Below are 27,776 nucleotides of genomic sequence, written 5' to 3' on the forward strand. Positions count from 1 at the left end.
TCCCTGTGCTTCTCCAGTGGTGTGCTCACCGCTCAGAGATGCAACAAGGGTGTTTTTGAGGTCCTCTGCCCTATCGCTACCCCTTTAAAGATGCAATTCAAATGACAACCCTAGAAATCCAGGCGCTGCCAGCAGAGCCCAACCAGTGGTGTCACCCCCGGGGAAGGTGCGAGGCAGGAGGGCCCGCCAGGCCGAGCAGCGGCCGGGGGCCTGGGTAGACCAGGCCGCCGCCACTGAGGGCACCGACCCTGCCCCACACAGCGCCGGCCGGGCTGAGGGCGAGGCCCTGCCGCCCTCTCCCCACCCTTCCTAGCAGGCTCCGGCCCCTCCTCGTCCCGCCTCCCTCCTCCTCCTCCTCCTCCTCCTCCTCCTCCTCCTGCGGTACCGCCTGACAAGGGGACTCGGGAAGGGGGCAGCAGTCTCGGCGAGGCGGCAGCGAGGGTCGGGGGGCGCTAAGGCAGGAGGCAGCCCTCCCTCGCAGCTCCGCCGGCCCCCGCGCTCGTCCTCCCTCATCTCCCCCGCCGCCATGGTGAAGGTGTCGTTCAACTCTGCGTTGGCGCAGAAGGAGGCGGCTAAGAAGGAGGAGGAGAACAGCCAGGTGCTGATCCTGCCGCCGGATCCTGCCAAGGTGAGCCCGGCGGGGCACCGGCAATGCTGGGGGCTCGGCTCCGCGGGACCCCCCCCGCAGCCTCCGGGCAGCACCGTGCCCCTCAGCGCGCTGCGGGCAGCTCGGTCACTTCACGGGCGAGGTGCTGCCCGGAGGGGGACACCACCACCACCACGACATTTGGGAACGATGTTGGCCTTTTTCAGCCTTTCCCCCGCAGCCATAAAACGCGGACGGGCCGGGAGGGAGAGAGCTGCACGGCGGTGTGCTCCGCGCCCCCCCCCCCCCCCCCCCCCCCTCACGCTTCTAAAATGGCTGACAGGAGAGCGAGCTTTAAAGCCCCGCTTCTCCCTACTTTGGGGTGGTTGGTGGTGGTGATTTTTTTCTTCTTCTTCTTCTTTATTCCTTTCCAAGCCCGTCAGTGCTTGGCTCGCGGCCAAACTGGCTTTTAAAACGCTTTTCGTCTCCTTTTTGTGGTGTCCCGTCCGGCTGTGTGTGGGCTCCCTTGTCCCCGAGCCCCCCTATCCCGCCTGAGCCGTGTCCCCAAAACGGGCTGGGGAGCCCTTCTGTGGGCTTGGGGACCCCCAAAGCCCCCCAAGCTGCCTCTTTTGAGGGAGCCGGTGCTCCTTGCCTTCAGACAACGCTTATCCCCCCTTTGGTGGCAGGGCCAAATCTGCTGGCGACCTGCTCGAGAGGGTGAGCCTGGGGGTGGTTTCGGCAGAGGAACAAAGAGCTGCCTCCCCCTGCCCCAAAAACCAGCCCCCAAACTCTGGAAACGCCGTCGCCTTCCCCCCCTGCATCGCCAAGCAAGCAACAAAGAGCGAAGCTGCGAGCGCTGCCCAAGTTTTCGAAGTGCAAAAACTGCAGGGAATGCAAAGGTCCCTGCTTGCAGTTCTTGCTGCTCCCCTAATCAAAGGCAGTTTTTAATGAGCAGCAACGCGAGGTGCTCTCAGCTCTTTGAAAAGAGAGCGAAAACTTGAAAAATGGCCAGCTGCACGTAAACAGCATGCCTCGCTGTTTTCATTTGTTTTCAGAATCTTTTTTGTGCATCGGGCCTCCCAGATTGATACTGGATTGGATCTGCAAAAAGAGGGAGCGTTTGTTAATTCCCTAAACCTTTGTGATGAAATTTTTCCGGGGAAGACACTGTCTGTAGGATTTTTGTGTGTGTGTTTGTGTTTTAGCATGACAATATGCCCCGTGTAGGTTTTGCCATGATTTTATAGGGCCAGTTTCTTTGCCTGCAGAATCTGTGTCATTTCAAAGCCAAAGGGACATCGCAAGATATCTTGTATGGTGACATCTTCCTGTGGTTAAAAGTGGTTAAATCCATCTCTTCTGCTAAACGTACAGCATTTATAAAACTCGGACCAAAACATTTAAGTCCTTAGAGGAGTAAGCAGCGGTGTGCCACAACTAAAGAGACAATGTGATTACTCAAATTCCCTGCAATTATGGGAAATCTGTTAGGTGATCTGGGTGCCTACAGGGTGCTAGCAGGAGAGCCATCCTGTACAAGGTGATGTTTCCCAAATCCAGCTTGAGCTGTGGAGTCCCTTCCAGGCTCTGGGTTTGGCAGCCAGTTTGATACTGAGCGGTATGTAAGCAAGGCAAAGATGACAAGTTTCTGAAAATGAAGGGTTTTTCACATTACCTTGGAATTCAGCTCTGCCCTGGATGATTTTGTTTCCAGATCGCCTACCAATTTGGGTTTGTTGTTCCAGCTGCTAAACAAACAAAATACAGCTGGCTAATTGTACGCTGGGGAGCAAATGCTCCTGACCCTGTCCAGATACTGACGGAAGCATGTTATTTGACTATGATTTCCTTAACGCAGAACTGTAAATTGTTTCAGCTGAGGAAGAGGTAGGGGATCTCCCTTAACGTTGCGCAGGTATCATTACTGCTTTCCTTGCCTAGCAATGACAATTGCAAACATTTATTAACCAGGTCAAAAGGCGGTCCAGTTTCACAGTAGCTACTTGTAAGTTCTTTGGAGTCTTGCATTGTTATCAGGGGATGAACATGCCTGTTCAAGGCTAAAAGCAGCCCTAAAATAGCATGCAAGGAACGGATGCTTTCTGCAGATGAAAATTCCAAAAGCAAATCAATGCTCTGGAGGGATATCGAGCCTTTGACATTCTCCTTGACATATTTCCATCTCTTTTTTTTTTTTAGCAGAACTGCAGACTGTACCTACTGGTATGCAGAATCCTCTTGAATAAGCTATTCTGTGTTTGTGTGGTTTAGAATATGAATGAAAGCAGATCTGAGTACAGTATCTGTAGCTTTAGTAGAAAAAGATGTGCAATCCATGAGGGTTTAAAAGTATTGAAACAAATTGTTACGTAGCTGTAGAGGTATTTGGGTCTTCGATTTTGGAAATTTATCCTCAGATCTTGGATAAAAAAAGAACTGAGAGCCACTGCAAAGCTTGAGAACTTCAGTGTAAGTGCAAGATAGGCTCTTTGAACTTTGCCTTCTCTAATATAAATAGCCTAGAAACTATTTTTTCTTTTCTCCCCTCTGCAAGGCATTTCTAATGCCTATGCAGTTCTTCAGAGGAAAGGGAAAAATAAACTACGTCTGATGAATGTGTTATTCGTATCGCTTACTTCATTGCTGGAAGATGCGTAGCTCCAAGTGAGGGCTGAAGGTGATATGAGAATGTATATGGAAGAGCAAATGCTGGTAGACTGAAAAAAGGTCACATCTCCAAAATGCAGTGTGGGACATTTGGTTTCCTCTCTCTGATGTCTTTATAGACACCCACTTTCTGTAGGATGATGAATAGGTCTGGATCCTGAGAGTGAATGTGAAAAATGCCCAAATTAACATTTTATGAAGATTCCTGTTACGAAAAAGGTTCTGGGAGGCTTTCCGGTCTGAAGTAAATGGAAAAAACTTAAGAATGGGAGAGGATCAGCAGAACTGCACATTCGGAATTTTGTCACTAAGAACTTCCAGATTTGAGCAAGAGGTCTTAGTAGACCAGCTGATACTCACAAATAAGGACAAAGAGTTTGAAATGTCTGGAAAAGAAGGATTCATGGAATAAGCTTTTAGGCTAATTTTTTGAGTCTTGTCCTGATGCTTTTCCCAGTGCAGTATCATGAAGACTGAAACTCTGCCATTGCAGGATTACTCTGAAGCAGATAATCTTCCTAGGGCTTGTTAACAGGGGTTTGCAGCCAAACTGTATTGATGATGTGGCACAGAAATACTCTGACCTTTCCAAAATCTGTCCGATAACTTCTGATGCACACATAAGAAATGTAATTGGGAAGTCAGGAGAGGAAGATGCGAGCAGAATAGTGGATGTAACTGGGGAACAGCTTAAAAAAAAAGCTTTTGCAGAAGGCAGTGGTCTCACACATTGGAATATTCTTAAAAGGAGTTTAAAAATCAGGAGTGCTAATCCTTTCTCTGTGTGATCATCCATCGGTATTGTGCATTGTGAAAGGGGCTCCATGCTCACTAGGCACCAGTTACAACTCCGCTACTAATTTGGGAGTGATACTTCCATGCCATAACTCTTGGCCAAGGTTCAGAATGCTCTTAGCCAAGGTTCCCAGACCATGTTTAATTTTCCACTGTGCTCCTTGTCAATACAATAGGTTATTTTATGACTCGGTTTCCCAACAAACAAACAATGCATGTCATTTTAATGTTTTCCTTACAATAGAGAGCCAGAGATGGTTTGTTTTGAGCACAGTTGAAGTCTTCAGACATCTTTTCAGAGCATGTTCAGTAGCTCAGGTCCTCCCCAAAGCTCCTGGGGCCCTCAGCAGCCCGTGGGCAGTTGCTCCCTTTCACTGGAGGTAGGTGACAACCTGAATTTTTTTCCTGGGTGCTCAGCTCGGAGCATCTTTACTAAATACAGCTTTGTGCTCAGAAGCTGTGGATTCCCACATACGCATCACGGCTGACCTTTGGGTAGCTGTATCTGCAGAGGGGTTTTATTGTGAAGGTGTAAATGTTAAGAACTTCAAAAGTGGCATCTTTCCTGCATTTATTCCTTATGAGAACATTATTTTTCCTCACTCAGTCTTTTTTTTTCTCCTTTTCCAGTTTAGCTTAATCTTTTCTAAAGCACGCTAAAATGGGAACTTTTAATGCAGAATGAGAGGGCCCACCTGGGAAATAATGTTGGGCAACTAATGAGTGCTATTTTTCCATGTAGAAAAGCCCTTGGATTTTGCATAAGTGGTTTAGTATGATTCTGAAATACAATATTGCAACTACAAAGCTAACACTTTGTACTTACATATAGAAGTACATAGCCTATATAACATATATGTAACATTAGTATATACACTCACAGCTGTTTGCTTCTTGTTTTGCTGTTAGGAAAATGTTTTCTCCCAATTTGTGACACGTCTGTAGATGGATGTTTGGTGGTGCTGGTTTCTGTTGTGTTGCAGGGGCTTTTTTATTCCTTTCATAGCCTTCCTCCAGCCAAATTTCCTGTAAGGCTTTGTATTTTCTTGTATTTTCCCTGATGCAACTAGGTCATTAAACCAACAGCTTCTGCTGTCTCTCAGAGCAGTATGAATTAAGACATGATTATTTTAAAGAGGCCAAGAAGAAAAAAAAATCTGGCAAACTGAATTCTGTCCCCCCTTCTTTCTCCTCCCTGACTTTGGTAGGGTTTTAATGAGAAAGCATCAGACCTCAGAAGCAAACCCTCCAGTGTCAGGCACAAGGGTGCCCGGGATTCTGATCCCGACTTAGTTTTACGGGTAACTGCAGGCATAAATTCAAGGAAATTGAGTTTACGTAAACAAAACTTGTGGCAGAGATTGTTCATAAGGAGCTCTTCCTAAGAAAAGAAGCCTTGTGGCTGCTGGTGTCCCCTGCATCCTCTTACGTGGGGGGTCTGTGAAGCAGTGCAGCTTCCTGGGATAACATCCCTGTGGTCTTGAGATGGTTGAGTCCTAAAGCTGTTTTGTAGACTTTGCCAGCAACAGAGAGAACAATACTCAAACAAACAAACCAACCACAAGATCTTTAAAATCTGTTCTTTTCCTCAAGTGCCTCTGAAAATCTCGCCCAGTTTCAAAGCTCAGTTAGGGATTTGGGGTTAGAGGTTAGGAAGTCAAAAAGTGGTGTTGGAGAGCCTGTTTTCGTCCCGTCCTCGAGTTGTGGAGGTGAACCTCTGGGATGGAGAAGCTCTGCCAGTGGTTTGTATCTCACTTCCTTTTCTCTCGTCACTTCCCGACATGAAACACAAATACAAAGCCTTAGTTTGGAAACGCAGCCGATTCCCAGAAGAACAGTATTTAATATTTGAAACAGGAGGTCTTCTGCCAGACCTTTGTGATAGCTCTGTGGTGAGTTTGTCATTTATGGTTTTGGTTGCCTGAACGAGAGCTGACATCCATCCATACAGAGACAACAAGAATATTTTACACGGTTCTGTATAGTTTCTGCCTTCAGATTAACAAACTCATACATACATACCTGGCCATACCTGCTGTAAAAATTTATTTGGATAACTTATTTTTTGTATAACTTGCTCGTGTGACCACGTCTGTGATTAGGTGAAGCTTTGCATAGCACAACATCTAGAAAAACTACCCTGCACTGTAATAGTTGTAGTTGATGCCATAAATACTTTTCGTATGTTCATCCATGGCCTTCTGTGACGTAGTAATCTTCTCCCTGATAAGATTCAAGAAAGCGGCTTGAACATTAACGTTGCAGAGCAGTATAAAACACCACTTAAACAGAGGCTGTTGGAACCAAAAGTTCTGATTTAGTGGGAAATGCTCAGGTTAAGAAACTTTTTGTTCCCGAAGATTTGGATCAGGATGAGAAACTGCACTTTACTGAAAAGGAAACATTCCAATGAAAACCTTCTTGGGATCATCAAATATTTTCAAAGGAAATGTCCAAATGGTTTAGACTCCTTCTGTTCGAACGAATGTTTACTCCAGCATACGAACGTCTATCTCAATAAAAGTTTAATTTCAAAATGTGTGTATATATTTTTCCTGTTAAGTATTTTAATGAAATGTTTATGGCTGCAAATTTAGTTTAACACTTGTTTTTTTTATAGACTCGAATAAATAATTTTTCTTTTTGCCTGGTGTTTTCCTCTTTTTTTTAAATTCTACCAGCAGTTTTTTAAATCTTGATGTTTGCCAATAGTCTTTTGTGTTTCTGGGGTGTTATAAGAATGATAAACATACTTAGCTCCAGTAATGTTTTCATTTAATTCTTCTGCAGTGGGTGTTTGTCAGCATTTTACACATTTTATGCTCAGTAGCCACCAGCTACAGACTCCTAATAACTTACACGCAAGAAAATAGTTCTGTCCGACTCTCAGGGAATCTCTTTGAAAGCAAATCTCGCATTTTTTTTTAAGTCTTACTCATTTAAAATGTCCTTTATTCTGTGCTTCTAAAGACGTGACTTATTTCAAACCTAAGAACTACTGCTGGGATAAGTATTGGTGTGTTCTGTTTGCTGTTGCATAGGTTCTTTTTTTTTTTCCCCATCCCCTTTATGCAGTGACTGACAAAGGTTAGCATTATCCGCTTTGAGTCTCCTGGTCTATATGAATAATACAACATTCATTTTATTACTATTTATGGCCTGCTTTTCATCCTCGGTGGAAATTACTTTGAATCTACAGATGAAAAGCATGCTAATTTATAAAACTCAGATATCTGTCCTAATTTTCCAGATGTGGTAAACTAAAGGAAGGAGGGAATTAATAAGATTGAGCTGGCAATAAAATCAGAAACGGTTTTGCAGCAGACATCACGTGGCCTAGGGTTCGGGCCACAGCGGACGCAGAGCCTCCAGCTCCTATCTGAGCCATCCGTGCCGCATCCCCAAGCAAGGCTCCTTTGTGCGACAGCATCCGTATGGATCTTACCGGGAGCAAACAGGCGAAGGAGTATTTGCTCAACAGTTACCACAGGGGTCTTGGAAAAACTAAGCTGATGCTTTAGTTGCCCTTTCAAATAGCGTCTGTGAATACGAATACATATTTTTAATAAATTATATATTATAATGTATATAAAGCATGTAATATTTATACATACATAAAAATAAAACCCAAGTGTTTGAGGACCAGAGCTCCTTGAATATAAATTCATAGGTAATTTGTGGCTCTTTAAAGATTCAGCAAACTCCTGCTTTCCTTTGTTCTGAGGGTAGAAGACGACAGTGGAATAACTGGAAAAGACGTGGATTAAGGAGCTTGTAGCTGGAAGAAGCAGTGATTTCTGGGGTGGGTTGCTCCCTGTGTGGCCTGTGCACAGATTTAGTCACCCAGCTGCTTAATCATCAAGGTCTCCTTATTAATTTACCGTAAAAGGTACGGTCTACTTGGCAAACCATGCAGCTGCACGTGTTAAAGCACAGCCCCCTTTGCAGAGCAGGATGTGGAGTGTGGCTTTGAGGCTGCCGCGTCTGGCAGCAGGTTGCCTTCTCCAAGGTTAGTGACTGCAAGAAGTTCTCTGTCTGGCGAGGTGTGGTGGCTTCACCTTGCTAGACAGCAGAGCTCGGGACACGGCCAGGTGCCTAGTGCTGGGGTGTACGTCCTCCACTTCAAGCCTCGGAGAATTTAATTGCAGCAAAGGCCATTAGACTGTTAGAATAGTTTCTTCCAGAAAGTGTGTGATTAACCGTGAGCCTTCAAGGTCAGCTCTTCTGTGTTGATTCTCTTGTAGCGCCGTAATTCTAGTAATGCTAGTCTGTGTTTGCTAGGAGTACTCTCTCTGCTCAAAGAGCTCAGCTTGCTGTACAGGCACTAAACATCGTACTTCAGGAATGTGTGTATCAGCAGGGTGTGTTGGTTGCCATTCAGAGTGACCCCAGCAAGCTCAGACCAAAACAGGGTGCCTGTCAGGGCAGGGGAACAAAGAACTGGTCAAACATTGAAAGAGGAGAGCTTCCAACAGGGTGAAAGCAAAATGTTTTTCACTCAGAACTGAACACTGAGGAGGTTCCCTATAGAAGCTGTGAAGGGTCAGCCCCTGCAGGTTTTTAAGACCTGACAAGGGTCCTGAGCAACTTGGTCAACCTGAGCATCTCTTGAGCAAGAGGTTGGCCTGGAGACCTTGCGGCCTATTCCAACCCGAACCGTTCTCTAACTCTGAAGTCTGCTTTTGAGAGAAGCCGAGATGTGATGCTGTAACTTGCTTGAGCTGACATACCATCTGTGGCTGAACTGGGAATAGAGTTATTAAATTGGGAGGCTCAGTGGTGCATATGTGCATGCTAATGAGATCTCTTGGGTGAAGGAGCCATCACCGCTTGGGAAAATAGTCTTGAGAGAAATCTAGGTTAAATCCACATCGCGTTCCGCCGTACTAGTGTCTGAGATGCAGTCAGAGGAAAAAAGCAGAGAAACGTTCAGAGATAAGAAGCGAGCAGGATAAGGATGAGACGGGAACTGGAACAGCCAAGGTCAAAAAGATAATTTAGTATTGATCTATTTTAAATGGAATAGGAGCCTTCTGGGTTCCTGTTTTCGAACAGCGATGCTAATTCAGGATAAAGTTGAGACAAATACTTCACTTAAAATTATAGATTTATTTAGTGTAGTTTTTATAAGTTGGGTAGAACGCAAGTCAATCAAGTCAAGGAATGCGGGTGGGGAAACAAGTTCCTTCTGGCAATGTGCAGAAACAAAACATTTTTCAGAATCGGACGGTTTATAGAAATGCCATGTTTGGCATGCTGTATCCTTACAGGGTGTAGCGATTTCCTCTTCTGAAAGCAAAAGGTATTCCGAAGAATGTCCCGTATAACCTCTTAGGTTTGGGGTTTCAACAAAATAAACAGCCCTCAGGCACCTCTTGCTGGATAGCTCTGCAAGCTTACTGGTGTGTGTTTCGGTCTGCCTAGCAAACTTATACCAGAACACTTCTCTGCTCTTAAAAAACTCGAGGGAAAATAGATAGGGAATGCAGAGCAAATGTTCGTCGTTCCCATTTATGAGAATGTACAGGTAAACTCATTACCGTGTATATCACCAAAATACCTGGCTTCTAGCACCTCTTTACTAGCCAAGCTTGGAAAAGTTCTGTATTCTGGTGATTGCAGCTCCCTGGCTCTCAGTGGCACAGTAATTCAGAATTGTGAATCCAGCATGCAGGAATTGAAAGGCAATGAACGTGCTGAGTGATGCAGGTATCGGGAACCGGAATGCTTTTGTGAGGTTTCATGTGGGGAGCAAGGGGGTGGGGGAAGAGGACAGAAGATTCATCAAGCCCTGAAGTGAAGGAAGCAGCCTAGCCCGTCTTCCCAAGCAGGTAGCGTGCTGACGCTGTGAATGGTTTGTCTTGTAGGGCAGTAGTGAAAGGAGTGAGTGGCAATAAGGTGTGCCCAGCCTGGCACACCAGCAAACACTACTTTGGGAGGGGGAAAAATACAGGGACATGGACCGGGGTTAAGAAAGAAGTTACAGGAAGACTTGAAAATACCAGTTTTGGGGTTGAGAGAAGGGAATTGGCGGATCTTGGAAGTGAACGGAAACAAAAGGAACAATTTGGGGAACATGGTTTAAAGACAACAGAGTGAAATACAATGGATGTGCCATCATGGTAGGCAGCCTGGGATGAGGTTATAGCCAAGTGTTTTACACGAGAGTCACCTGGAGAAAGTCTTTGCCTCCTCACACAGGCAATTAAAAAAAAAAAAAGTGGTTTGGGCTTTTTTTTTTTTTTTTTTCACTTTCTAGTCAATGTAAGACCAAAGCTAACAATAACAATAACCACACTTAACAGCGGTGCTCATGAGTTTAATCAAAGCAGAAGACTAGTTACAGGCTTCTTTCTCTGCATCTCCTTACCTGTTCTCTTTAATTGTTGGCTGCTATCAAGTTCTGTAATCTCTAATCTCAGAAGCTGAAGGCAGCACTTAGGTAAATGAGGATGACTCACATCAGTTAAGAGGTGCAGGATCACTCTTCCAACACACGCTTTTTTAATTGTCCCTCTATCACGTAGCTGCGGGTGAACTGCTGATTCACGTCCTTTGCATTCACTTTGCAGTTGTAATTTCTCTTGGCTTCCTGCAGAGACATCGACCTCTACGTGTTCTACCATCTTTCTCTCTAGTTTTATTTCCCTTCACTCTACCTGTTTACCGTTCTGTTTCTGTTCCACCTTCACCTCTGTCTTACCAGGTACATGCAACGTGTTTCCTATCCGTTAGGAATGAAATCCTAATTATTCTTTAGCTTTTTAAGGCGATCTTGAGCTGGCTGCTTGTACGAGTGTTTATTCCACGATGGTTATGATGTTTGAACCAGGAAATGATGATTCACTTGACAGACAGCTCATTTTATAAGGAAACACTCCCATCATTTGGTGAAAGGTAGCTTTTGACTAACAGAAAAAGTAACTTTGAACTTTTGAAAGCTCTTGGAATGTATTTTCTTGACTCTGCTGGGTTTCCTAATGCACAAAATTTGTACAGTATTATTTTACAGAAAATGTACAGATATTGGGACTACAGGTTAGCGGCACGAGCTGCCTGGTAGATAATTCTACTTGATTAATCTACTTGGTTATCCAAGCTACATGGTGGCAGTGAGCAACAGTGGAATTAAAGTCTGGTTTTCTTGCAGCTCTTTAGGCCAGATGCCTTTGGCCAGATGGACAAGTCCTCGTCCATCTTGCCAAAGGAGGAACTGGCAGCCCTGCCGCAGAAGGGTTGCAGTGCTCGGATACTAACTGCACGTAAACAACTATAGCTTGTTCTCAGGCTTCGTCATCCGAGTCAAAAGAATACGTCACTCCTTGTGATCGGCGAGAGATCTCAGAAGCATCTATTGTATATGGAGCCTGTTGTTCCAATAGCAAGTTAAAAGATCATTGTACTAAAAATTTCGATCTAATTTTATTAGGAAGCATAAAGTTGCTGCTTGAGAGGCAGATGAGTATTGATGGCCTTCCAGTTCGGCAGCATCTGCCAGCTAAGTGAGGAGTCTTGCAAAAGCATGCCTTAATTTCCCATCTGCAATGAGTAATAAATAGAATACCAGGCTTGGAGCAGTCTTCAGGCAGGAATACCATGGGAGGAATGCAGAGTTCTTTCTAAATTAAGTTCATTTTATATTGACTGTCTTTTGGGAGGGTTTTCTATAGGCATCAGAGCTGCAAGTCAGAGCAGGCAAGCTTGATCAACAGAATCCATTCTCTATAGCCGTTGGGTCAGTATTTTATTCCAAGATTTTTTAGCTTCCTTCATTGACAGACACTTTGAGGGAGTTCTCGTTAGTTTCTCTTCTCCCCATTCCACTATTAAAAGCTGTACTTGGTCAATATTTGCTCTGTCTGCCCCACTGCCTTCTGCCCATCTGGCTAGCTGGCACACTGAGGACCTCTGAAGAAAACATCTCTGAAGAGTTTCCAGCCAGTTCTACCCACACAAATTTAAAGTTTATATATATGTGTGTGTGTCTGTGTGTGTATGGATTAGATGTTATTCTCAGATGCATAATTACGGACTGTGTATCATGCTACAGCCATTTTTAGTAATATTTGTAATACTCAGCAATAATCTGCATCTGGTTTCTCTGCGGATCAGAGCCCAGGGTGGACCTGAAAGGTTTTTCCGCAAAGCTGTTTTTTTCTTTTTTCTCTTTCTCCCTACCATACCTATTTCTAATCTATGACCATCTTTTGCATAGGTGCACAATGGTCATGAGATATTCTGGACTCCCCAGAGTGTATCCAAGCACATCCTTTGTTTCTGGTGTAGGTAGATCCATATTGAGTTGATTAATTATGAAGTTTTTAAATCATAAAATTGACGTATCCTTAATTTACGCAAAGGAACAATGTCTGATAATCTTCTTACCCAGTTTAATATGGTCTAGACACAAGCCTTGTAAATTTTTAGACTGCTTAACTTTTATCATTTTAAAGCAATTATATTCGACTATGTACAAAAAGCCACAAGGGAAAAATCTAAGTAATTACCAAGTCTAATTATACACATTTTCTTTCTCAGTATTGGTGTTTCTTAGCAGAAATTTGTGATGATACTCAAACACGAATTTGGTCCCTCTGAAATTCAGTATTTTATTTAAAGAAAAAAGTAGCATTAAAATTGAACTGGAAAGAGGAGGAGAAGATATGTCCAGTAGCCCCTTAATAATTACTAATGTTTGCAAGTGTAAGGGTTATTAACTCTTTTTTCTTCTAATCCACTCTAGAACGGTTGATGCTATCTGTTGTAGCTATGTGTTCCTGTGAAGATTTCTCTTTAACCGAGAGGTGCTTTGATAAGGAGTTTGTGATATCATTTGTCCACTCGCTGGTGTTTTATAGTTCCAGTAAGAAGGCACAACGCAGCTGCGCGTTATTAGCTGCTGTGGACACTTGATGAAGGCACCCTTACTGAAAGCTGCAGTCTTTGGTGTGAGAAGAAGCATTACAGAGCGAAGAGAATCCTGCCAACGCCTTTAAATCTCAAAGAAAATGAGAAGTATTAAATTATCTCTTCTATCTACAAGAAAATGTTCCTGCAGGGCTCGGAGCTATTCTGATTGGGAAGTTCTGAGCTGATTAATTTAATTTTAACTTCGTAGGCTTTAGTGTACAAGTGGCAGAAGATGCTTCTGTTTCATGTCTTGTCCATGGGAAATAAGCTAATCAAATGTTTTCCAATTAGAACAATCAGCTCGTCAAGGGAAAAAAGCCAGCATTGGGCTTGCATCCAGTTCCTCCGAAGGCATTTTGCATCAGAGAAGATTACTTCTGTGGCATCCCCTTCAGGTTGAGGATTCACCATGGAACTGGAAGTGCGCGAGGCAGCGACGAAGCAGGAGAGAAGAGGACTGGAACAGCAATGACTAATTGTTGTTGCAAGAAGTGCAGAGCCATATGTAGCAGAGGTCAATCTTCACCTCAAATACACGATGCTCGCTTTTGTCAGATACCTCTGGCAGCGGAAAGCTGACCTGGAGAAAAATCAGCCAGCGAGGCTGCAGTCTCCTGTTGTGCTGCGGCTTCGGCGCCATCAGGGAACAAAGTGCAGTCCCAACTACGTGGGGAGAGGTGCTAATTCAGCACTGTCCCTGCTGCTGGGGATCTGCTTTCAGTTCATGTGTTTTCTTTCCTTTTTTTGAGTCGCTTGGAAGGCGGGTGAGCATCCGCCGCGCTTTCATCTCTTGCGGTGCAGAGGGTCAGATATATCTCGCGTCGGATGGGTTGTTCTTTTGGGTCAGTTCAGCCCAAACTAAGCTGTCATGGCAACGGTACAAAAGCTTAGCCAGCTTAGCCACAGGACAGCTACTAATACGAGTATAATTTAGCTTCAGTTGGTTATTTATACTATTTTAACATGAGATGGTTTGAAACTGCTTGGCGGTATATTTGGTTGTCAAATTCAGAAGAGGAAGTCCATTCTGTGTGCTTCTTCAACAACAGCAGGTACTTTCACTCTTACCTAATGCTTGTGGTTCTGCTGTACGGAGGTGCAATACTTTCGTACTCTGTCTAAACAAGAGGTTAAACCGGGCTTGAAATCTTGCTCTAATTCTGGCTTGCTGCTTTTGGCAGGCTGAGGGCAAATCAATGCACCAGGCAACTGCAAACACAAAGTATGCTAATGCCCTACCAGTAGGGACGCCTAAAAAAATAATAATGATAAAATTTTAGCTTCTGGTAGAGGACTAAAGAGTTCTATTACACCTATTGTACATATCTGTCATCTTGTATATCAAAGCAAAATTATTTAGGGTGGAATTCTCATAAACTTGTCCTTCAGGTTCCTACTAGCGTGGTAGAAGTAAAAGTTGCTTTCCTGTTTCTGATTATTTTTGTGGCCTATGCAAACCTAATGTGAGACTAATCTGCATTTCTAAGGAGGTGTTCGTGCACTGTATCCCTTCTGCACCATTTCCCAGATGTGTATTTTGTAAATCTTTCTGAGCTTACAACGTGATGGAAGAAGGGAAGAGGCAGTTGTTCCACAAATGGGTAATTCTGCTTGGAGGTAGAAAAATAATAATAATAAGTGAGGAAATAATACCAGAGGGAAAGAATAAAGGTGCTCTTTGTATGCTTCACTAGGGAATATTTTGGCATTGTGTCCCAGAGCCCGTTTGCTATCCATTTTTCTCATATTCACATAAAACAGTTTAAATGACAGCTATTGAAAAATGTTTCAGTCGGGTGTCCTCTGTGCATTGAAATACCCACGGAAATGGTTACCTAATGACACGGGGCGACGTAAAAATAAAAATCCTTGTTTTACCTGGTTTAGATTTATAATTGAGATGATGTACAGAAGAATCCGCAGTGAATCCCAACCTGACCTGAAAGTTAATTAGCTTTCCGTGGGTATTACGGTCTATTCTCAGTCTTCACAAGCAGCCAGGTTAAAAACCATGCAGCTGCTAATCCTGTAATGCTTTCTACCGAATTCCTCAACTAATTAGTAAAGTAAAAACTTCTTAAAGTTGTTACTTGGCTTTTCATTCTTTTTTTTTCAGGCCATGGCAACTGTTCTCTAGCCACTCTGGCTTTGCCTCGTAATGAATCACGGGCACGTGGTTGTGGAAGGGGCCTCTGGAGGTCCTCTGGGCCAGCAGCCCTTTAGAAACAGGGTGGTTGCCAAAGCAAGATCAGCCAGGCTGGGTCTTGAAAACCTCCAGAGATGGAGATTTCTCCATCTGATTTACTGCGGTGCTTCGCAAGGTAACAGAAAGCGTAATCTGGGGAATATCTTCGGAGTTGGACTCTAAATATTTCTGAATCGGGTTTTGGCAGCTGTTGCCTGGCAAAGGAGCTGCGTCGCCACTTCTGTAGGAAAGATAATTGCAGCGTGCTGCAAAGGTGGGTTTCACATCACCTAATTTTAGCTGCATATGAATTAGGTGCCTAGCTCGTTAACCGGGAATCTCTCCCTATAATCAGTGAAAAGAAAGAAGCACCTCCAAAAGGTTTTTATCCCACTCGGAGATGGTTGGGATGAGTCATGCTGGGGAAGTGCCTGCTTCTCCCCACCTTGTTTGTGCAGGGAGGGCCTCGTTTCTTTGGTGTCAGATTTGCTTTGATGGCTGTGGCCAGATGAGAGGAATTCCTTCCCAACTGGACCATGGCAGCCTGGGGGGGAGTTACACCTACAACTTCTTTTTTTGAGTGGGAAATGGTCTTAATTAGCAAATACTGAAGAAAACCAATGCCACAGGAGCCAGAACATTCACTGACTATCACAGCTATCAGTTCCATTTCAGTCACTCCCCTCCTGCTCTTCCTCTGTCCTGGCTGGGTTTTTTTTTGGTTGGTTACTTGTAGTGATTCCACCCCAGTCATCATGCTTATCCTGTTGTTCCTTGGTCTGCGAAGGGATGGTGAATTGCTTTGTATGTAGTTGAATTCTCCTATTTTCCCAGGATTATCATGGCTTGGAAGAAGGGGACTCAAATCATATTAGGGCAATATCGTGCTGCTTTTCTTGGTTGTTGTCTTTGTTTTTTTTTTTTTTGGTTTTGTTTTGTTTTTGATGAGAGTTATGCAAGCTCTCGGGGGAGGAAAGAGCATTGTGATGTAGCTGATAGAGGAAAGATTTTGCAAGCAGCAGCTTATTGCTTCGGATGCCTGTGGGGGCTGCATGGTTATGCAAACGAGTGCCCCAAAGGGGAAACATCCTGCCCTTCCTTCAGTGCACAGAAAGTAGTGCGTGGCCAACGCTGTCTTGGGCACAAAGCTTCCTTAAGCAGGACTTCATAAACCATCATTTTGTCATTCCCATTCTTCCTGTTTTGCCAGCAGAGAGGTGGTAAGGTCTATTTCTTGATGTACCAGTGTAAGAAAGGATATATTTTGCCCTTCTTACTGCCTTTGATCTTTTGTTGGTTCTGCAGGTTCACTTAAATTGCATATACCAAGCTAAAAAAATCTGACCTTTCCGAACTGGCTTCCTCACCATGCTGTTGGTGCATGGAGGTTGCCTGAGAACAGATACTTCTCTCTGCAGTCCCTAAAATGCCTCACAGGGTGTTACTGAGTGTCTTGAGAGAATTTATTTTTATTTTTCCTTATCTCTGCTGATTTAGTCTATGACGATGGCGTTAGAAAGTGACTGTCGGCACAAGTTTCCCTAGACCTCAGCTGAAATAGCTCTGCTTTAAATGTTTCAAAACCACAAAACCAAACGAAAACCATTCCCAAACAACTGTGATAAAGTGCTCATGGCCTTTTCCGATGGGTGCAATGTTTGTGCTCGCTGGGCCCGAGCTATCTGTGTGATAGGTGCCTTGGGAACAGCGTGTTGAAGGCATCTCTCTGATCTATTGCAGGAGCCAGAGGATGTCGTCGTGCCTGTTGGGCAGAGGAGGGCCTGGTGCTGGTGCATGTGCTTCGGACTGGCCTTCATGCTGGCTGGTGTGATCCTGGGTGGTGCCTATCTGTACAAATACTTTGCATTCCAGGTAAGCCAAGTACATTTTGTTACGAGAGCATTGTGTGTTTTCCACCGCTTTCCTTGTGTTTAAAAGAGGAGCGTCTGACTAAACCAAATAGCCTTTCTGCTCTCTTTTTTATCTTTGGAAAACTTCAGCCTTTCTACAGGCAAAGCATACGGCCTGTTCTATCAGCAGAGGAGGGCAGGACCAAAGCTGGCAAGTAAAAAGGAGTAACAATTTTGAAAACCTCACAGAGAAGGGATTATACCTAAATATAGGACTTGAATATAAGAACCCCAGCGGTGTCCCAGATTTTCCCCCAGTATTTCTCATGTTCAGCACTTGCCAAACACTGAAGGGGGCTTAACTCCTTGAAATCCTCCTTGTTTGACCCACGATTCCTAGACATATGTGGAACCACTCATGCAAAGGAAAGGGACCGCTCACCAGGGCGGTGCAGTGACTCTCCTCCTTCCTAGCCTCCATGGGGATACGAAAAACAGGCCCCGCAGGCGACTTTGGAGAAGCACAGTCAGTGTGGTTAAGCATGCTCTGTCAAGTCTAATCCACGCTGACAAGACGAGACCTCTGACAAAACATATTTTAACTATTGGCACCGCTGCAGGAGCCCGGTGAAGGCAGTGGTGCCAGGGAAGCAGAGCGTTTACCTGGAACATGGGAGACGAGAGTTAAATATTGTTTTCTTCTGGGGGAATTGTCACTGGGTCACACCGGGCCGTTGCCCAAGTGGCGTGAGTGCACCCTTCCTCCTGCAGAAGCTGTGCTGAGTTGCAAAATTCACAAGGGCAGGAAAGGTGAGAGCATCAGCAGAATTCGAATCCCTTTAGCCCACTGGTGAGCGAGCACAATTGTAAGGTAGAAATTCTTTGTTCTTGTCCCCATTGTTAGGATTTTCCCCTCCATTTTGCTAGGTGCTAATGTAGAAAGCAAAATGACTGAACGTGAGAAATTGCAGTTGAAATTGCACTTTATAGTTGCTTTGGCTATCAAGTTAACCTGATGTACAAGGGAGCAGGAGTGCTACAAACAGCACAGTACATTGGTGGATTGGCAGGCTCAGAGCAGCTGAAGGCTGGCTGTATTATTCACTCCTGTTTCATCTGTGCTTAGCACTCTCTTTACCTTTCATGTGCCAGCAAGCTGAAATTGCAAATATCACTTAACTCAGACCTGTGGTACTTGGTCATGGTGAGATCTGGGTTGAAGGACACATTCAGGAATTGAGCTAACACTGCACTGGAGATGTGTTTTCTATCTGAAGTTCTAAATTGCTGGCATGTGCATATGCTGAGCAATGATGTATAGGTTTCAAAATCTGGCCTATAAATCTGTTACATGACTTCCTCTGATTTATGAGTTTATTTTACACTCTGCTTAGGTGAGACCTACTGCATGTACAGAAGGATGTGCATACAGAAGGATGACCTACTGCATGACAGAAGGATGTGAAGTGGTTCTTTTCATTTCTTTTGGTTGCCTTTTGCCACTAAAAACCGTTCACAACAAAAAATAACTAATTTTAGCAACTGACTTTAAAAACTCCTCAAGCCCTGTAAAACTAAACAGCTTTGTAGAATCACAGAGTGATTTAGGTTGAAGGAATCTTGAAGTCACCTGGTCCAACCCCCTTCTGAAAGCAGGACCAAATTCAGAGTTAGGTTTGCTTTCTAAAGCTCATTTGGATGCCCAGGTTCAGTATTTTAAATGTTTTTTAGTTCTTGACTGCAGTTAAATCATAATTTAATAACATGCATGCATATAGGCTTACGAATTTCATACTCTTTCTAAAAATAATGCCACAGATACTGGGTACAAAGCAGAAGACTAGATGTTAAGAGCCAGCTTTTGGGATCCTGTTTGCCTTGAAGTCAAGAAGGGAAGGACTCCCACTGGGTTCAGTAGAATGAAGGCTTTACCCACAGTGCTGTTGTAGATAGCGACTGTCTCCTACTTTGGTCTACGCGTGTGAATCAAATTAAAGGAAAAATATTTCATCTAGCCTGACAAGTTTTTCTTCTCTGTAGCGCTTTGAGAATATTAAACTTCTGACAAAGCTGCTGATGTTGTTGTTGCTGGGTTGTTTACTATTTTTAGCAGGGCGGTGTGTATTTCTGTGGAATCAAGTACATTGAAGACGGCTTAAGTTTACCCGAGCCTGGGGCAGAGGCTCAGAGCGCTCGCTACCACACAATTGAGCAAAATATCCAGATCCTGGAGGAGGAAGATGTTGAGTTTATCAGCGTGCCAGTCCCTGAGTTTGCTGATAGCGATCCTGCTGATATTGTTCATGACTTCCATCGGGTAAGAAATACTTCTGAAGAAGCAGAAAGCATTCGAAACATGAAAAATGCTCCCCCTCAGTCATCCTGATAAATGTACTCCCTAATTATTTTGGTGGGGGAAAGCAGAGGGTGGAGGAGGTAGCAGAAACGTTTTGATCATCAGCAGGCTGGAAGCAATTATTAACTGAGCATACAAAGTACAGCATTATACAACCATCATGAGGTAGTATGTAAAGCACCACTTGCAAATACACTTCTGTTTTTAGAACGGGAAAAATCTTCAAGCCATTTCCTCTCCTCACTATGAGAAAGTAAAGAAAATACACTTCTCACCGTGCTAACTCCACCAAACCAGAGTTCGACCAACTGCTGTGTTGATGAGGGAAGTCTGGGGAGGGCTTTCATACCTTTGACCTCAACTTGCAGGGCCTGATTGCGCCTGAAGTCACTAGGTATGGTCAAGCACCCACTGGGATGCTATCCTAGCACAGCTCAAAAACCCCAAAGCAGCAGGAGAGAGGGAAGAAAACGACCAGCTGCCTGCCTGTGGAAGAGAGCTCATTTTCCAGATATCATAAGAAGCCTAGCAGAAGCTAAATTTTCCTTTTTCACCACAGGCTACTGTGTTTCTTAAAGGCACCAAATCAGGCTGTCGAAGCACTCGGAGCTGTTTCTTCCTTTTTTGTAGAAACAGCTTGAGTGGGAATCTCGGTAATAAATTTTTGGTAAGACAGCTGATGGGCTTACAGCTCTTGGTAGTAATGACAGAACTGTAAAATAATTAGCAGTCCTTTTCTGTGTCAGCTTGATGGAAAGTGATAGCTATGAAATGTTCTATAGCTGGTTTTCAGGAAGCTAAATTTCTGTGAATATTTGAAGGCTTCACTGAACTGCTTTTTTTAAGCAGGGCTGAAAAAGAAGAATAGGGAAGTGTCCTATTTTTTATGCACTTAAGAGTTTTAAGTTTTCCAAGCAAAAAGAGTGCTATCTATCAAATATTCATAACCAGACTTGGAGAAAAGCAGAGCTTGCTTAAGCTATGTCATTTAAAAAGATTTCTGAATATATTTAGTGAGCTTCTGTTAAGAGTTAGAGCAAAACCTCTGAACGGGGAAAACTAGAAAATAAGCAGTATGTAAGAAGTGAATGGGAACAATATCATTCTAGAAACTTACTTTTTTATTTAATCGATTGCATCTTTAATGCTTTGCTCTAAAGGTCAGTGCAAGGAGCATTTGCCATGGGCAGAGCACATAACTCCTGTGTAATGAGATTAGTTGCACTGACAATTGCTGTCCTGGTACTATTTTGACTACTGGTCTTGTGGTGCTCAGTATTTTACATACGTCCACAGCCTTAGAGCTTTCAGCAGCTTGAGATAATGTTTTCTTAAGCAAGAACAGATGCAGTAAAGCACAGCTCAGTGAACAGAACCATAGGATTCATCAGGGTTATTCCTGGGGCTTTTCACTCTCTCTTAATTATCAAATAATGACAAATATAACAATTCAGGTGCTATAAAGATAATAATTCAGCTATGAATAAAAATTAATGCTTCACCTCAGTAGTATTTTGGTAAATAAAGGGATTTTTATTTGTTGCATTCTTTATAACATGGTCTTTTTGTCCTATAATTCGTTCTTACCAGCACCTTTTCACACTATAGCAAAATAAAAGATTTTGTGGAGGTTTGAGCAAGGCTCTGTTATTACAAAAAGCAGGCGATAGGAATAAATTAATACTGCATGTGATCCCCTCACAGTTGAGATGCACCTTTGTAATTCCATTACTGTAGTGCATTTGAGCTACTTATTGCCTGCTGCCTTGCACAAATCCCAGTAATGGATTTAAACTGTTATCAAAACTGCCTTTTATTTCTGTATTGACCTCAAATTGGACTTTATTGGACAGATTTGATAGAGAACAAAATGGTGACTTGAAGAAAAACATGAGGCAATCACAGTTTAGCAACATCTTTATGTGATTTTTCAAATGTTCTGGTGATTTTGATTATAATAAATATTTCCTCACCAGAGACTCACTGCCTATCTTGACCTGAGCCTGGATAAGTGCTATGTGATTCCTCTGAACACTTCAGTTGTTATGCCGCCAAAGAATTTCTTGGAGTTGCTCATCAACATCAAGGTACGGTTAAATAATAAGTGATTTGTTCTCAAGATGGGAAAAGGAAATGTTTTGCCTTTTTTTTGGCCAGGACTGACATTCACACGGGATGAATGAGTTAGAAAGTTAACTGATCACCAGAGATCTCTGCAAAGAGAGAAAAAAGACTCTAACCTTCTAGGTTATAACCTTCAAAGGAAGACAAACAAATCTGATTTCGTTCTTTGATGCTACAAATTTGGTTGACAGCATTGGGCAAATGGGGAGTACGCATACCCCTTGAGAGGAATCTACAAATGAATTTAAAACCCATTACGACTAGATTTTCCATAAAGCTTGTCCTGAATTAAGCCTGTTCAGCTGAGAGACTTACGTTAGGTGCACTGGGAAATCCTTCAGTGTGGGCAGTGCTCAAAGTATTTTCAGTGGATCTTTGCATTTCCAGGGAGATGTTTGTAGGACTGATCAGAATTTGCGGTATATGTGGTTAGTAAGTCCCAATGAAATAAAAAGCTTTTTCATATAGCCAAATTCCCGGGTCTGCATCTCAGGAAGAGGAAATGAGCACCAGACACTCAGAAGAAGATTTCTGTGTCCTTAAAAGAAAGGACCCTGGAATGGGCTGAGACACCACAATCGCTGAGAGACTGAACACAAGATTTCAGTGCGATGTTATGGGAGCTCCTAATCGCTTCCCAGTGGGGTCTGATAATTGAACAGCACCGCCTGGCCTGTGGTGCTGGCTGGCTTGTTGCCACCACAGGGACTCGCTGTTCTCTCAGTAGTAGTAACTGGGTGAAACGTAATGGCCTGTGAAATTGAGGAGGCCAAAGTAGATAATCTAATGGTGTCTCTTACTAAGCTGTTATGAATGATCTTAACTTTTTTTTTTTTTCCACATACGTATGTGTGCTTTCAGTGAAGATATAAATGGTGTTTACAGTGGTTTTCAGCCTTTTGTTTTCTTCATGCGATAGCCAAAATACTCAGGGAGGGCAAGAGAGCTGATAAGCTAACTTTTTTATAAGATAAGCGGAGGGTGTTTTAAATTTTATTTTACTGAGCTTTTATAAATTTGGAATTGTCGGTATCATCTTTGGGCTTGTATCTTTCAAATATGGCTTTGGAATTTGGACTCCAGGAACCATTTTAGCTGTTTCTGAGTGGTTTGGGTATATAAATTAATAATATACGAAAAACAACTTCACAAGCAAGTCTCTGCTGCTTTTTTGATGCCTGTTTTGAGATGGGCTAGTTACCCACATTTTGTTATCCTGTGCATAAGGATGAAGTTGGGTCTGTAAAACTTAAGTCACCTTGTTTTTTTAAAATTATTATTATTATTACTTTATTTATGCTGTTCTATTTCTTTTGTTTGTTTGTCTGGCTTTTTTAGTCCAGACAAATTCCACTGTTAAAATCTGTTACTTTCCTAGTTTGTCATTGGTACTAAATCAAATACGCTTGGTTTACTAGTAACAGGATAACCAGGCATCATGTATTTAATTGAAAAGCTGTGCAAAAGCAAACTGTTTTGATCGTTGTCCCCAGCAGTGAGTGCCCTAATTTTATCAAACATCTGTTTAATTCTCATTGTGTTAACAAAAAGCTGTGGGCACTTGATGTCTCAGAAAATCAGGCTAAACATTTTGTAACTGAAATCTGGGAAACTGCTCTGCAGATGTACGAAGTAAGTAAAATTCTGTTCACTGTCCTGCATTCACATTGATTGCACAAAGGAAAGAAAAAACAAACTATGAATTTAAAGTAGATGTGTCATTAAAATGAGTTCTGAATACATGCCAAGGGCATTTTTGGAAGATGGAGGTGCTCTGGGCTGTTTTGCTTTTTTTTAAAGTCATAATTTTAGCTTAAAGAATGACATTTCTATTTATTGATACAGTCTGCTGGAGTGAAAGGCCTCCTTTCCTTGGGGAGCGAGGCTGAAACCCAGGTATACTTGTTCAGTGACCATTGTAGAGCCAACTGGCCAATTCTAACCACCTATGATGCAGAAGACATCTCAAAGACTATGACATTTGTGGCTGTGGTGGATCCCAGCTTTAGGTAGTTGCTCCTGTAGCAGCTGGGCAAGGACGGTGCATGCAGCCCAGCCACTGAGCTCCTCCTCCTGCAGCCCCAAGGGAGGGCTGAGTGGGTCCAGGGATGCCCGGTGGTTTGGATGGCACAGACCCAAGAGCATTCCCAGCACTGCTGCCCAGCCTGCGGGTGGTCTGAGCTGCTGCAGTGCTCTGGGACTCCCCTGGGGCTCCTCTCAAAATTCTATCTAGAGAGCAGGGATTAAGATGACTGCAGTGATTTGCTTACCAAGCTTGTCACCAAAAAATAACAAGTCAGACAATTTGGGAGCGTGAAATCTTCCCAGCGCTTATTTAAAGAAGAAAATTTCCTGTGGCTTTCTTCATAGCACATGCTGAAGAACATTTGTGTAATTTCAAGTGAATTTTATATGGACTTTTCCTTCTTTACTGGAAAGAATAGCATTTAATCAGCTTCTTCTCAACGTGTTGCTTGGACTGGAAAGATGGCCATCTTTAGTAAGGGAAATTCCAAGTTGTTTATTGACAATAAAAAGGATAGTGCTCTTTTGCCACAGAACCTGGGTTTCTTTCCATAATAACCAACTATTTTATATTTAGAAAGCAAGCAACACCTATTCTACTGACATAATAAGAATCGCACTGAAAGGATTTCTTAAATGAAGTGACATTTCAGAAAAGTTGATTATTATTTACCAGTAGCAGTATTAGGAGTTCAGCTGATGCACAAGTCTGTGCGTCTTCAGCTGTGGATAATGAAGCCTTCTCTCATTTCAGCTGTGGCAAAATAACACTGAAGGGACTAGAAAAGCTCAGGAAGCCTTTGTATCTTGTCTTGGCTTTTCCCTTTTTCAATTTATTGCCTTAAAAGCACCTCATCTATCACAGAGACTTTCTAATGCTTTTCTGTGTAAACAGTCGTGGGACCCCCCAGTAACAGCTTGCAGGCCCAGACAATCTCTTCTTGCATTTAACTTCTAAGCTGTGATCTGTGCTGTGAAAACGTTCAAGGCTTCCCAGATCCCATGGACTGCAGCCGGAGCATGCTGCACCTGGTGGATTTCATCAGCAACAGGAGCAAGCTGCTGCAGAGCGTGCTTCTACAGCTCTTAGCTGGGAAAAGTTCCCGCTGAGGTCTGTCGGTTTGTGGCTGATTAAGTGAAAACTTTGTAGGAGGGCTGTGGAGTTTGATCCATGATAATGGGTGCTCTTGGAAGAAAACACTGCTGAAGAGTGATGGTACTGTGACAGGAGAGAGGAAGGTGTATGTATTGGTGGAAGGTTTGAATGTAATCATTATGTATAGTGCGGTGCGGTCATGTTTGCATGTTTATAATAAAATTCCACAGGTAATACATATTCTGAAAAATTCCAAAGAAAATACCTTACAGCCGCGTTAATGAATCACAATGCAAAGTGTTTCTCGTGTACTTGAACTACGAAGGGATGCCTTCTGACAGAGCTGCTATACTTGTATTCAACAGGCTGGAACATATTTGCCTCAGTCCTATCTGATTCACGAACAGATGATTGTTACTGATCGCATTGAGAATGTGGATCAGCTGGGATTCTTTATCTACCGCCTCTGCCGTGGCAAGGAAACCTATAAACTACAGCGCAAAGAAGCCATGAAAGGTAAGTGTTCCTCCGTGCAGTCCTTTGTGGTGGGGGCAAGTTCATGGCCACTCGAGTTCAATCAGTAGGCTTGATTGTAGTGAAAGGAATGACTCTTATTAAAGTAAGCGCTGCTTATTGCAGTAACTGGCTCTGTGGGCTTAGGTATGTCTGATATTTTCCGTGTAGGTATGGAAATAAGGCATTTTATTGTGCAGAAGTGCTCAAGGCCCCGGTAGGCTAGGAACTCCTAAAAATTATGTGTATGCATGGGGATGTTTTCTGTGGTTCAAGATTTCATTGATGCTTTTCTTTAATCTTGTTTCTTAGTCCACTCCCAAAAGCAAAACAAGCTTTCATATGAGAGAACCCGTAGCCTTGTAGTGCAAGCACAGAATGGCAGGTTGTTCTTGTCATTAACATCTCTTACAAACTGGTCCACATCTTATTTGCATCAATGAAATGTAAGAGTTGTCTTCATATGAAACTTGTAGTTATTGGTACTCATTCGTGGACAACTTTCAGAAAACATTTGGAAGAGCTTTGACAAGCTATCAAATACTGCCTTAAAATTTTCACACAGTTTTCACTCAGACTTTTTTTTAAAAAAGTGTGGTGTACAGGTGGCCACCGAAGAAATTCAGTTGTTTTAGCCATATTGTTGGATCTGATTGCTTAGAAAACCAAGGAAAAGAAATATATTTTATAGAAAACAATATAGAACAATGTTTGAAAACGAAAATGTCTTAACAGCATGAATTCAGTATACTGATCCTGTGCTGATAAATGATGAGCATAGGTTGGCCGTGAACATTGGTTTGACTAATATTTGGTTAAGCTCAGTCTTTCTCCGGTTCTTACATGTTGTTTAAATAGCTACTGTTGTGGAAAGAGGTTATTCAGCTCTTTTCTGCCTATAGCAGCTTGTTGCTTTGCTGTTCCCTTTTTCCTGTCCACACCGCAATTTTATAGACTCACTGAGGTAGGCTGAGAAGCGATCTGGATTAAAACTAACCATTAGAGGGGTTTTGGTAGGTTGCTTTTAACTTCAGTCACTACTGCAGTTTGGTTCACCATTCCTCTGCAGATATCATTGCCTGCCTGTCGATTTTTTTCTAAGGATGAATGTGTGTGTCCATGTCTTCCCTCTCAGAGGAAGGGTTGAGAAGAGAGAGTTCTGATCTGTGACATCTTATTATAGTGGATATAAAGCTATTCCGCCTCTAATATCCATCACTCTCCTGTCTGTTTACAAACAGGAATTCAGAAGCGTGAAGCTGTTAATTGCCGAAAGATTCGACACTTTGAGAACAGGTTTGCTATGGAAACACTCATCTGTGAACAGTAAGGAGAAGTATTACTGTTACGGGAGACTTAACTACCGTATGACCCCACCCTTTGTATTGTGTGCAGTGATTATTTTTTTAAATCTTCTTTTATGTAAGTAGTGGACAGGGCTTTATTGCTGAACACCTCCCATACTTCTCATCTCATGATACATGTAAAATCAATATGTTTTAGTTTATTTTCCTTATTTTCAGGTGTGGTGGTGTTCTTATATTTGAATAGCAAATGTATAAAGTCTTAGTTGCTAGTGCATTTCATGTGATGAATCTTGAATACTAGGAAGAAGATAAAGTCTTTGAATTATCCACCAGTTTTTAATTAAGTAAAATTGAAAAGAATTATTAATGTACAAATGGACTGCAAGAGCTACTTCTAACTGTAATATTACCTGCTATATAGTTTGTTACAGCATATAGACAAATCTGTATTTGACTCCCTAACTAAGTGCAATTTGTTTCGTTTTTAAAATATTGTCATATTTACCTTTTTAGATTGATTTCTGACTTGATGTTTTAAAATGGCAAGTGTTTGCTGTAACAATCTTTTAGAAAATTAAGAAGTAACTTATGTTACTAACTTGTATATATATAATCCATGTATGTGCAATGGAAAATAAATCTTATAAACCTGTTTGTCTAAAAGTTTTGTATTTTCTTCTGCTAGTCCGGTATTTCCTTCCACGGCTGAGTGTGCTGAGAGTCATGCTGACCCAGCTGAGAGCCAGGAGCGTTCAGTACACGAGTGTGTTAAGCTCTTGACTAGTGCGTTACTAAAAGCAGCCAGTTCACCACTATTCCAGCCTGAACAAATACACAGGGAGAGGACAACCTTACACTATGAAGTTTGTACATACTTTCAAAACATTGCTCAATCGCTGATGTTGAAAGGAGCCTGTGGAGATCATCTAGTCCAGCCTCCTGCTCAGAGCACAGAAAACCCTGAGCTGTGTCCAGCTGTGTTTTGAGTATCTCCAAGGTTGGAGACTTTGCAACCTCTGGGCAACCTGTGCCAGTGCTCAACCATGCTCCCAGTGAAAAACTTCACTGTGTTTAAATGCTATTTGTTGTATTTCAATTTGTGCCTGTTGTCTCTTGTCCCAGCTCTGGACCTTACTAAGAATTCTGTATCATGACTGCCCCAGTCATGCATTTATACATGTATATGTATGTTATACACATACAAGAAACCCCTGAAACTTCTCTTCCCCAGGCTGAATGGTCCCAACTCTTTCAGTCTCTCATGTGTCAGATGTTCAAATCCCTTAATCCCATCCCTTAAATATATGGGATCCAGCACTTCAGACATGCCAGCCGGTGCTGAGCAGGGGGGAAGAATCACCT

The 27,776-nt window shown here is 42.8% G+C and overlaps 1 protein-coding gene across 1 annotated transcript; it reads left to right on the plus strand.

Annotated features, from left to right (window-relative positions):
- The first annotated feature begins 361 nt into the window (after window positions 1-361).
- On the plus strand, window positions 362-27,077 carry ITM2B (integral membrane protein 2B). Its single transcript, XM_035323221.1, has 6 exons — window positions 362-628; window positions 16,884-17,015; window positions 19,104-19,310; window positions 21,326-21,436; window positions 24,960-25,110; window positions 26,349-27,077. The coding sequence occupies exons 1-6, from the start codon at window positions 527-529 to the stop codon at window positions 26,435-26,437; spliced, it is 792 nt and encodes a 263-aa protein (XP_035179112.1). The 5' UTR covers window positions 362-526; the 3' UTR covers window positions 26,438-27,077.
- The last annotated feature ends 699 nt before the right edge of the window (window positions 27,078-27,776 follow it).

Source organism: Oxyura jamaicensis, chromosome 1 (assembly GCF_011077185.1).
Source record: "Oxyura jamaicensis isolate SHBP4307 breed ruddy duck chromosome 1, BPBGC_Ojam_1.0, whole genome shotgun sequence".
Lineage (NCBI taxonomy): Eukaryota > Metazoa > Chordata > Aves > Anseriformes > Anatidae > Oxyura > Oxyura jamaicensis.